At 48.6% G+C, this 12,339-nt stretch overlaps 1 protein-coding gene across 1 annotated transcript in view; it reads right to left on the reverse strand.

Moving 5' to 3' along the window:
* SNTG2 (syntrophin gamma 2) overlaps nucleotides 1-12,339 on the reverse strand; it is a 198,557-nt gene that overhangs the window by 122,054 nt on the left and 64,164 nt on the right. Inside the window, exon 2 of the mRNA XM_027113931.1 lies at nucleotides 6,885-7,022. Coding sequence (XP_026969732.1) covers nucleotides 6,885-7,022 — 138 coding nt within the window. The remainder of the gene's footprint in view (nucleotides 1-6,884; nucleotides 7,023-12,339) is intronic.

A 12,339-nucleotide genomic window follows, 5' to 3' on the forward strand; every position in this document is an offset into this window, starting at 1 on the left:
AGAGATTGCCCACCCTCCTCCTGAGGGCGCGACTTCGGCAGCGCTGGTTCAACTCCGCGGCTCCCACCCCCTCCCCCGGGAGGGCTCACGGGTCGCGTCTCAGGACGGACCTGCACTCTGCAGGGCCCCTTCTGTGTCTTGGATCTGTTTCCACACGGGCACCCTCTCTCACCACCCAGCCCTCAGCTACGGAGAGGATTCTTCTGGAAATGACCCTCCCGAGCAGAAAGGCGGCCTTTCCACGACACACAGATTTCAAACAGGAACGAATCGCTAATGCCAGCACGTGCAGAGGGCTAGTCAGTGATTTCCATGAGCAGGATTGCTTCCAACTAAAAGTCAGTCAGTCAATCACAAGAATATATATATAGAGAGAGATTTCCTCTGGGACAAAAGAGTACTAATAATGAGTGAATAATTCATACTAATTTTTTCATACAGGCCCACCCCAAAGATCGTATATAATTCTTCAACTAGTGGGTTAATCATTGAAAAAGGAAAGCTCAGAAGGTGGTTTTGTCTTTGGTATCCCAGTTTATAGGAATGATCGCCAATCCTTCTGATGTGGTGTTTCACTTTGCAAGGAGTATCTGCCCCGCATCGATGAACTGGCTGGAGCAATGGCCCAGGGGTCCAGTGACCTGCATCTCACAGACGTAACTGGGGCTCGCTCCTCCCCGGCAGGATAATGCAGGAACCTTCTGGACCAGGAACTCACTAAGACCCAGGAGGCAGCACTTAGAGACCCAGAGCCAGTTTACAGTGTGAATATACACGTAGAAACCAATTTTCAGAAATTAAAAGGAAATGGATTTTCAGCTGAGGTCCTGGAAAAATGGAAAAAATTAAGAAACTAATGAATGTTTGTCAGTAAACAGATATCAAGAACAGGGAAATATACAAAGCTGAGGAAATGTATCCAATGAGTCCCGAAGAGTGTTTTGTTACTAGGTCACTGGTACTTTGGCTGAATGACAAAACGCCTGATGGGAAATCAATAATTACTAGTGTAAGAAAATACAATACTGTAATAAAGATTAAATTCAAAGAAAGAAATTTAATTCAATTAATTCAATTCAAATTAAAGAATTCAAAAAATTTTTAAATTAAATACTAAAACAGATAGAGGTGGTACCTACTCCTGATTTATGGACCCAAAGAATAGGAAGCAAAAGGGGACTACAGAAAGGGTGTCCGTTTAAGTGGCTAAAAGGAGGAATAAGGCATTTATTGTACAACAAAAAGCAATGATCAAATTGTGTGTATTGTGCACCATGTACAGAAGTTGTCAGAAACGGCCATTACTTCGGCAGTGTCGTGATAACAAATTCATCTGTCTCAGAAAGTTTAATCCAAGTTTAGTTCTTGAATCAATACACTAAATACACTAAAATAGCAATTTGCTGATACTCTTCACAGGATCTGTTACGTAAGCCATAAACCTAACTTTTGAAACTGCTTTTAACAGGCTCCGTGGACCATCGGGATGTACTGGACAATCTGCAGATGCCTCTCGCGGGCTCAGGACCACGTGGCCACCAATCAGTGCATCACCTGCGCTCAGCGGTCCTCACGAACGTGATCGGAAGTGCATCTACTTCTGCTCAAACGCCACTTGCCCACACAGGTGCAAAGATGCAAGTGGGAAACCAAGGAGGGAGCAAGCCAGCTCCTGGGTGGGAGGGTGCACACAGCCCCAGAGAGCGGCAGGGCCAGCTCACAGACGTCTGCAAACGCCCACGTGTCCACAGCACAGGGGCCACGACCCAACGTGTGTCCACAGGGGACAAGCGAGTGGAAGGCCGTGAGGTCAGGTCAGGGCCAGCGTACGCGGTGCCTGGAACGCAGAGCAAAAAGTTTCCGGGCCCGATTCTGATTTCTACAATCAGTTCGCAGGTTCGTGATATTAGCCAGACAGACCCGTGAAGAAGACTGAACACCGACAGGACACACACGCTTCCAGAAAGAGACCAGAGCAGACACCTCCAGCTCTGTGCGAGGCCCCGATCACAAACCAGAGGAGCAGGGGACAGAAAAGGAGAGCAGGCCTCCGCCTCTCGGAATCTGCTGGGGCCCCAGACCCCAGATCCAGGTCCTTCACCACTAGGGACTCGTGGGCGTCTGGTCCCGGCTGCCCTCCCCCCACCTTCTCCCTGCGTCTCCGCGCGTCCACCCGCCAGCTCCCTCGCTGCCCGCGGGGCCTCCACGCCACTCATCTGTGTTCCAGCTCTTGACGTTTCCTTCCGGAGAGTTCTTCAGATCTACTTCACAGCTCGGACGCCTCGTTTCTTCGTTTCTTATTTAACTGATACGTTGAAATTCCGATTTCACTGACCATCTGTGGCTGGTCTCGCATTGGCTGGCTCCCTTTTTACAATGCTCCTTCCTTTGTCCGACTGTTAGAACCTCCCGTTTAGTCTTCAGATGTAATGAACGTGCACCTTGCATCAACGCACCTGACTCTCTCAGAACCCCAAGTCTCCACAGGCCCATCTCTGCGTCTCTGGTTCACGGTGGTTTTCCTCCCTGTGGCTTCATCCCCGCAGGTCCCCGTGAACCCGGAGCTGGGAGTCGTCTCAGACCTGTAAGTGTGTTCCTCCAGAAGCGACCTGCATCTTCCTTCCGCGTGGACCTGGGGACCCGCACACCTGACACCACCTCGAACATCGTTTTCAGCTTGAGGCTCTTCATGCCACATGGGACGTGTAGACTCCAGCACCAGACCCAAGTGAGCGGAGGTCGGGGAGGGGTCCTCAGGGGACAGTTGTCTGGTTTGGGCCCTCTTCCTTCTGAAGCCAATCCCAGCCAGGCAAAAACTCTCACTGCCCCTTCTGTGGGAAGGACTTGGTTTCCAAGTTCACACTCTAAACCTGTGACCTGGGGCTTTCTTCCTCCAGGTGGGGCTTAGGAGAGTCTGGTCTGTCCCCTCCTCTGGCTCTGGCCCAGGCTGCCTCCCGATGTCCACTCTGACGGCCGTACCCAGCTCGCGTGGGGTGGCAAACCCAGTCCAGCTCACACTGTGTGAACGGCCGCCCAGCATTTTCAGGGTTCAGTGATGCTTGTGCTTCCCTGGGCTGTCTGCACTGCTCTGCGCTACCCTGAGAATTTACCAGGCAGCATCCCTGGACTATACGTTAGCAGAGGAGGAGCTAAGATGCTGCCTAATTCTGTAATTAACTTTGTGAACTCAGACCAACAACTTCCTCTTCCTGAATCTTAATTTCCCAAACAGTAAAATGAGGGTATGGAATTCTCCAGAATACCTTCCAACCATAAACGTGCCATGACTTAAAGGGCCAAATACAACACAGAGATCTTCTAAATTTTTTTCTTTATATGTAACTCCCTCACTATACTCAAACCACAAATGTAAACTTACAGTTTAGAAAAATAAAATATGTCAAAAATAAAGCAATCTAGACAGTAACTCGGAAATGCGAGAACAAGCCAGCTCTTTCATAGTGCAAAGCACACACTCTCTTTAGGAGATAATTAGAAAACCCGGAGATTCTAAGCATTCCAAGCGCCACGGTGATCTGAACGGACAGGAATATAAACGAAATATGAAGTCACCGATTCTGAAGTCTGATAATGAATCAGCAGATTTGAGAATCTATTGGTTTTTATTAAAGAATAAATTGAGTTTCCTCTCCCTCTTTCCCGATAAGAGTAACATCCATTCTTAACTGATATAATGCTTATTTTTTCAGCAGTTTCAAGAAAACAAAATACAAGTCTCCTCCTTAATCCTGACTTCTCAAACAATCAAGAATATAAGCGCAGGGGCTTCCCTGGTGGCGCAGTGGTTGAGAATCTGCCTGTCAATGCAGGGGACACGGGTTCCAGCCCTCGTCTGGGAAGATCCCACATGCTGCGGAGCAACTAGGCCCGTGAGCCACAACTACTGAGCCTGCGCGTCTGGAGCCTGTGCTCCGCAACAAGAGAGGCCGCGACAGTGAGAGGTCTGCGCACTGCGATGAAGGGTGGCCCCCACTTGCCGCAACTAGAAAAAGCCCTCGCACAGAAACGAAGACCCAACACAGCCCAAAATAAATAATTAAATAATTAAAAAAAAAAAAAAAAGAATGTAAGTACAACCCAAGGTGTAAAGTTCAGTGTAAACGGTCTTAGGTTTTGAGAGAACCAAGTTCCCTCCAGGCTCCCATTCTGAGTACACGTTGGATCACAAAGTGTGTTGATTTTGAAGCCAGCATATACCCCCCACTGAGAACAGAGCTTGAAATGTAAGAATCGACCATCAGTGGTATTATTATTATTATTATTTTCTATTAAGAAAACTGATCTTGAAAATCAAAGCACCGGTGTGAGCCGCCCACACGACAGTGAAGCGCCTGTTCTAAGGCACTAGCTGGGCCTCGGGGTCCCAGTGACAAGCCAGGTACTGCTTGACCTTACCTTCTGTAAATGTGTGTTGAGCTGAATCTGATGGTACATTTTTCATCTCCTGGGATCCCAGGGACTCAAGGTTTGGCGAGATGTAAATTCACACTCATTTCTTCTGCTGATCAGCATCGTTATTACATCTTCCTTTCCTGCTCCTCAGAATATTTTCGATGGAAAATAACCGCTCTCCACCAGGTTCTCTGGTGGAGGTTAACGCGGAAACAGTCAACGATATGAATATACGAGAATCGCTATGGTCCGACCCCCTTAGAGGTGTCCTGATTCTGTACCAACAGCCGTGGCCTTTGTGAAGAGTCGTCTTTCTCATTCTCCAAACACACGATAAACTCCCATGTCCAGGTTAGCTTTATTTTTATAATCATCTGAAGAACACAGGGTTTCAACTGTTCCTGAGTAATGGGATTGAACCCAATGTGATTCTGTATCTGGGGTAGAGCAGACATTCTGATCTCAGTAGCTGAGTATGTTCTTCTAGGTACAAAAGTGTCCTCAGAATCTCCCTCCCAACTATCCAGCCCAGATAGGCATGTTTACTCAAGGAGATACTCCCTCCTTTCCTACAAAGGAGGGCTTCCTAAGGAATCAGCAGAGACCAGTAGGGATGGAGCCGGCAGAGACCCGGAACAAGTCCACGTGCCCCACCCTCTAACTTAGAGCAGGGAGTTCTATTATCGAGCTTTAGGCGCCAATAAATCACTTGAAATTGTAAACATAAATTTATAGGTCTGAACACTCACCCATTTTTCTTATGAAGGAGCCGATAATTTTCATCAAGAACATAACCTTGGGCAGAGAATCCAACGCTGAATTCTAAAAAGTGTAATTTATTTTTCCTGGACAACACAGCACAGAAACATTACCTGCTTTTACTGTAACTTGTCTGTGATTTTCTGTAGGGTGCAAATTCACTATTAAGAAGGGTGACACTTAAGTGTTTACAAAACGCCCCTGCTTCCCCCTCTCCCCACCATCCCCCGTCCCGTGTGGTATTTAGAACACGTGGAGGGAAATTAGCAAAGGGAAGGTCAGTGACGGGGCCAGAGAAGGTAAGCACAAGACTGCTTTATCTGTTCTAGAGAGATCAGACTGGGGGCCAGCGGGAGTCTTAGCAAGAGCTGGTGCCGGGGTGGGGCTCTGCAGGGCGCACCGGGGGCTCTGGAGGTCGGGATGCAGGATCCGGGCCTGAGGTTCCAGGGGGGAGCCCTGGGAAGGACGGTGTCCTGTCTCTCGCCCTCCTCGTGTGGCTCCACCGTCCTGGACCCAAAGGGGTGCCCTCGATCAAGGCCGGCGGCCAGAATGGGCGCAGCAGGCGGGCGACGGGGCGTGGGGGGTGGCCTTGGGCTCCAGGACAGAAGGAAGAGAATGCCATCCAGGTGGAGACATGAGCGCTGAGGGTCATAAAGTGCCGTGTGTGTGTGGACACAGAGGCAAGGTCACCTGACGCCAGGGAACCTGATGAGGACACGTTGACTGCAGGACTGCGGATGGACCTGTTTATGTCATCTCCAACATAAAGGTCGTGAGGACCCAGAAACCCACACAAATAAGGGTGTCCAGAGCCTCCAGAAGAGCCAGCCGTGACCTGGGGATGGAAGAGCTTCAGGGATCTTCCAAAAATACACGGAGGGAACCTCCTTTCCTCTACATGGTTTCCTGCTCATCATTTTCACAGCTAATGGGAAGGTCTATTCAAAGGAAAGAGTAATGACTGATGTTGATAATTTCTCTATATAATCATATATGCGGATATGTAACACAAAATGCACCTGTATATCCACAGCCATTTAAGTCCACTGGAAGGAAAATAGGAAATTTCAAGTATAATATATTGTATACATATATACATCATTTGCAATAGTCCCAAGTTAAACTTGGAGATAAAACTTGCAAAAGCATTCTTCCCTCATCTTTATTCAATATTCTAACACATCTAATACATAAGTTTCTTCCCCTTTAGAAAATTGCACTTGTAATTGACTGAAGCTGAGAAGGACCGAGCTTTACGTGAAAATCCCTTCTTGTATCCACAGAGGCAGGGACCAGGCTGACACTGAAAAACACCTGCTGCATCTTTCATTGCCTGTCGTTCTAGATGGGAACCCTCAAGTTATTATTCTTTCAGGAATTAGATTATCTGTCGAGTTACGTCTCTCTAGTTTCCAATGAGAATATGTCCAATCTCATGCTGTGGTGTCTGGGGATATTTTTAATACAAAGCTGCTCAAGGAAAATACATTAATGAAGAAATTAAGAAAGTCAGGGAGAGTGTCAACAATACAAACTTGAAAAGATGCTTTGCTTTGCAATAATGGGGACATTTAGATACGGCTGAGGACCTTGTCAGGCCATGTCCTGCAGGACCACTCTTAGGGGGCTTTCGTCCGGGGAGGCCTCTGGGCTGATCTACGAGACACACTCTGAGACAAACCCCTGGGGCCTGCAGACGCAGAAGCACTTACATTTGCACTGTGATTGCTGCCACTAACACAGATGACATCTTGTTTTTGAATTGTCAGTACCTCTTTCGTTAGCTTCAGGCGGATGTCATAGGCGTGTCCAGACCCTTCATCGTGCAACAAGGCAGTCCCGGTTTTAGTCTGAAACGAAACAGAGACGAAGAGGGTGTGAGGACGGGAGAGCACGGACGCTGACAAAACACGCCTGCCCTGTTCACAACCTCCTGGAACACGCCTGTGTGTTTATCACATACCCACGCATCTGACTAGGATTTGATTAACTTAGCACAAGATAATGGAATTTTTAATATTTCTTCCTGAGTAGTTTTTATAGGATTTGTATAAAACATGTTTTTAGCAGGTGGAGAACGATGAGTCAGAAAGGCACCTTCGGATAAATTAGAAGAAGTCACCTCGTCCGCGTGAAGTCATCGACCCGCCCCCGACGGAGCGGCGCCCGGTCACACAGGTGGGCACGGGTCCCGGGCGAGCACTCGGACGGCCCTCCTGTCCCTCTTGTGCCTGCACAGGGCTCCGGCCAACACGGCCTCGGACACAGCCCTGCAGCCAGGAGCGGGGGGGGAGGGGCGAGATGCGGGGGAAGGCCGCAGGGGTCGGGTCCTCAGGCCAGGACCAGAGGGCCCCAGGGCTCACTGCAGTGAGGGTGCGACCAGGTGCGGCCTCTCCCCCTGCCGTCCAAGCAGGCACACGTGCACACACGCACACGTAACACGCAAAGGCACGCAGCATACGTGTCAGTGTGCTGTGACTGCTCAGGGCAGGACGATGAGGTCTGGCTCACACAGACAAGCCCTCAGTTGTGAACTTAGGAACCCTGAACTCAAAGTAAAACCAAAGGCTGATAAAAAAAAAAGACTAAGAGGCAGTGTCTGCAAGGAGGCGTTTTATTCCTACTGCGGGGTCAGAGGTCATCATGCATCCTTTTATAAAACAAGCTTTAATCCAGCAGGACGTGGTGTCTCTGTGGGAACAGGAGGTTCGCCGGCTCCCGAGTCACGGATGCGCCCACGAACACGCTTGTGGGGTTGACCACACGGAACAGCCGTTCCCTGGGGGCCTTGGCCACGTGGAGTCGGTGGGGACACTCAGGAGAGGACCCGGGGTGGCTGCTGGCGGGGCCAGGGCTGGAGGGAGCCAGCACCCAAGGGAACCCGAGACCAGGGCAGCCCCGCAGGGAGAGGGCTGATCCTTGCGTGTCGTTCAGAGGGAGAACCGTTTCGGGTTCACATCAAAGAGGCGCAACTTCGACCCATTTCTATCGATGCGTAAAGCACACGCTCACGTACAGTGTTCACTTCCAGCTAATTCATCACCGACCAACCACGTTTCTCCCAGTCTGTTGTCTTGGGGACGAAACCCCCTCCACCCGGCCCACGAGGAGAACACAGGTCAGAGGCCAAAGGAAGGGTGGCAGAGCTTCAACAAGTTAAACACAGTATTTAAACTGTGTTAGACATTTAAAGAGTCAGCTACTGAAAGCAAAGGGATTCAGTGGAGAACTAAGTCGAGTCATCTGTTGCCTTAAGGTGCTATCTGACCCCGTGACGCTGCCCGAAGTAAAGCCAACTGCTGCTCAAACTGTTGCAAAATAAAGTCAAGAACGTGACCAAACTGGAGAGCGTTCAGCATTCCACTCAAAATCACAATCTTCTTCTCATCACTTTCTTCTAGAAAATCACTCCTCTTCTGTCAAATGACATGAGTGCGCCAGAGATGAAGATCCCCGTAATATAAACATAACAGCCCCCTTCCCGGGATCCCAGCACCACCGTCCTCAGGGGACCCGCCCAGAGGCGCAGAGGCAGGAACAGAAGACAGACCGCCGAGCCAGGTTCTTCCCTCACACCAGACACGGTCAGCAGGTCCCCGCTTTACAGAACTGAACACACTGTCTTGACATTTCTTGGACATAAAACAACTTCTTTAAACTACATGTTGGTCTTTGCCATTCAAAACCCAAAAAATTAAGAACAAAACTGTACTCAAAAGCAGAAACGTTAAGAACAAACCTAAACTCCCCCCAAATGCAGAACAAAACGAACGCCTGCCGGGCGGGGCCCCCGCCTCAGTGAGTGGCGAGCCCTCGCTGTGTCCTTGTCCCGCGGCGGCCCCCGTGCCCCGCCCTCCTCACCCGCACGGTGAGTCCAGAGGCCCATCCCGCAGCCTCTGCCTACGAAACGCCCAGAGCCCACGCTGCGCTCAGTACCTGGGCTGCCGCCCTCCCCACTGCAGCCCTGCCCGACCCAGGCTGACCCTGTCAGACCACCGTCCACACAGGCCACCCATCCTCTGGACACGGCCTCCCAGGAGCGCAGGGCCACTCGCTGCCTCAAGAGTCTCTCCCTCTGGCCCGGGTCCTCGTTCCAGCCCGGCGGTGGCCCCCAGCCTGGCCCAGGATCTGGTCCTCGGCTCCTGCGTCCCCTGGTCCCTCCGAGTCCCACGCGGCCCCTCTCGTCACCTGTAGGTCTTGGCTGAGACGGGCCTTGTGGACAGACCTCCCCACCAGCCACAGGGCCCTAAGCCCTGCCCCCTGCTTCGTCTTCTCCCTTCAGCCCACGGGACTGTGGGCCTCGTGCCGGCGCCAGGCGTCCTGGCCTCACTGCCGGGTTCCCAGCTCTCACGGCAGAAGCCATCGGCCAGGGGCACAGGGGATGCTCTGTAAACAAGTGAAGTAGGAAGGCCACCCTCTTCCCACAAATGAATCTTCACATCCACGCAATTCCAATAACAATCCGTGAAGACAGTTGTGAAGTTTACCAGGATGATACTAAAGTTACGTTTTGTGAAATAAGACTGGTGCTGTGGGAAGACAATTGATCCATAAAACATTAAGCCCACCACACACTGTGGTGCTGAACGGTCGGATGCAAGAGGCAGAGGAAGGCTCCAGAAAGTTTAATTACATCATTGGAAATAGTTCATAATATATTCTGCTTCTGTAGCCTCACCACATGGCTTGCGGGATCTTAGTTCCCTGACCAGGGATTGAAGCCAGGCCCTCGGCAGTGGAAGCGCTGCATCCGAACCCCTGGACCGCCACGGAATTCCCCAAGATACCCTAAGACTATGGTTAGTGATTTCGATTATTATAAACGTGGTTCTCATACCTTATTTCAAAAACACTCCCAGAGAGATCAACCCTTGTAAAAACATAGAAAAACAAAAGTTCTTGAAGAAAATATTAGCGTGTGTGTGGAAAAACTACCAGGTTAGCTTAACTCAAAAGCCAGAAATTCTTGAGAAAAAGATTCATGGAATTCACTACATGGAAATATAAAATTTTGTATGACAAGAACTCCATATACAAAAATATATGCATATAGTAGACACGAGGTTAACAGGAAGAGTCTTACAACCGAAGACAGACAAGTGAACATCCTATAAAAACGGAGTCAAAGACATGAAAAGGAATTCCCAAAAGAAGGAATAAAATGAACAATACATTTGAAAAGAGATGCCAGCTCACCAGTAACCCAAAGACTCACAGTTACTCAACAATGATTTATGATTTTTTTTTTTTTTTTTTTTTGCGGTACGCGGGCCTCTCACTGTTGTGGCCTCTCCCGTTGCGCAGCACAGGCTCCGGACGCGCAGGCTCAGCGGCCATGGCTCACGGGCCCAGCCACTCTGGGGCATGTGGGATCTTCCCGGACCGGGGCACGAACCCGTGAACCCTGCATCGGCAGGCGGACTCTCAACCACTGCACCACCAGCGAAGCCCTGATTTATGATTTTTAAACTATTTGATAGGCAAACATTTAAAAAGAACAGCAGTACCTAGTGTGGACGGGACCTGGAGGAGCAGCTGGCCCACGTGTGGCTGGTGCAGGTGCCACCTGCCTCCTGGAAAGGGTCCGGGAATAACGAGGGCGTCTGTCATGCCTGATCTGGAATCGGGTGTCTCTGCCTCCAGGAATCCACCCACAGGCGCAGCCAGGCAGCCGCCCTGGGAGTTATGCGAACACTGTTCCCCACTCTCTTCATGGTTAGAGTGTGTTACCCTCTAATGTGACACTAAGCGTGAGCCTAACAGACGTAACACACCTGATGTACTTAGAATATCAGTTCTGTATCTCTTGGCAAGGAAAGTGTCCACAGATATCAATTCTTGAAGAGCAAAAGAGCACGCAGCACCTAAGATATAAAAAATTAAGTTTGTACATAAATATAAATGTAAAGAAGTGCATGGAGAAAATTTAGAATGACAGGTTTTCAAAAAACAAATACTAGCAAACAGAATCCAACAGCACATTAGAAGGATCATACACCATGATCAAGTTGGGTTTATCCCAGGGATGCAAGGATTCTTCAACATACACAAATCAATCAATGTGATACACCATTTTAACAGGTTGAAGGATAAAAACCATATGATCATCTCAATAGATGCAGGGAAAGCTTGCGACAAAGTCAACACCCATTTATGATAAAAACCCTCCAGAAAATAGGCATAGAGGGAACCTACCTCAACATAATAAAGGCCATACATGACAAACCCACAGCCAACATCATTCTCAATGCTGAAAAACTGAAACCATTTCCACTAAGATCAGGAACAAGACAAGGTTGCCACTCTCACCACTATTATTCAACATAGTTTTGTAAGTTTTAGCCACAGCAATCAGAGAAGAAGAAGAAATAAAAGGAATCCAAATCGGAAAAGAAGCAAAACCGTCACTGTTTGCAGATGACATGATACTATACTATGTGATACTATCCTACATGATACTATAGAGACTCCCAAAGATGCTATCAGAAAACTACTAGAGCTAATCAATGAATCTGGTAAAGTTGCAGGATACAAAATTAATGCACAGAAATCTCTTGCACTCCTATACACTAGCGATGAAAAATCTAAAAGAAAAATTAAGGAAACACTCCCATTTACCACTGCAACAAAAAGAATAAAGTACCTAGGAATAAACCTACCTAAGAAGACAAAAGACTTGTATGCAGAAAACTGTAAGACACTGATGAAAGAAATTAAAGACAATACAAACAGGTGGAGAGGTATACCATGTTCTTGAATTGGAAGAATCAACATTATGAAAATGACTATACTACCCAAAGCAATCTACAGATTCAATGCAACCCCTATCAAACTACCACTGGCATTTTTCACAGACCTAGAACAAAAAATTTCACAAGTTGTATGGAAACACAAAAGACCCCGAATAGCCAAAGCAATCTTGAGAAAGAAAAATGGAGCTGGAGGAATCAGACTCCCTGACTGCACACTATACTACAAAGCTACAGTAATCAACACAGTATGGTACTGGCACAAAAACAGAAATATAGATCAATGGAACAGGATAGAAAGCCCAGAGATAAACCCATGCACATATGCTCACCTTATCTTTGATAAAGGAGGCAAGGATATACAATGGAGAAAAAACAGTCTCTTCAATAAGTGGTGCTGGGAAAACTGGACAGCTAC

The sequence above is a fragment of the Aethalodelphis obliquidens genome, unplaced genomic scaffold (genome assembly GCF_003676395.1).
Source record: "Aethalodelphis obliquidens isolate GAN/ISIS:26980383/991018 unplaced genomic scaffold, ASM367639v1 scaffold12, whole genome shotgun sequence".
Taxonomy (NCBI): Eukaryota; Metazoa; Chordata; class Mammalia; order Artiodactyla; family Delphinidae; genus Aethalodelphis; species Aethalodelphis obliquidens.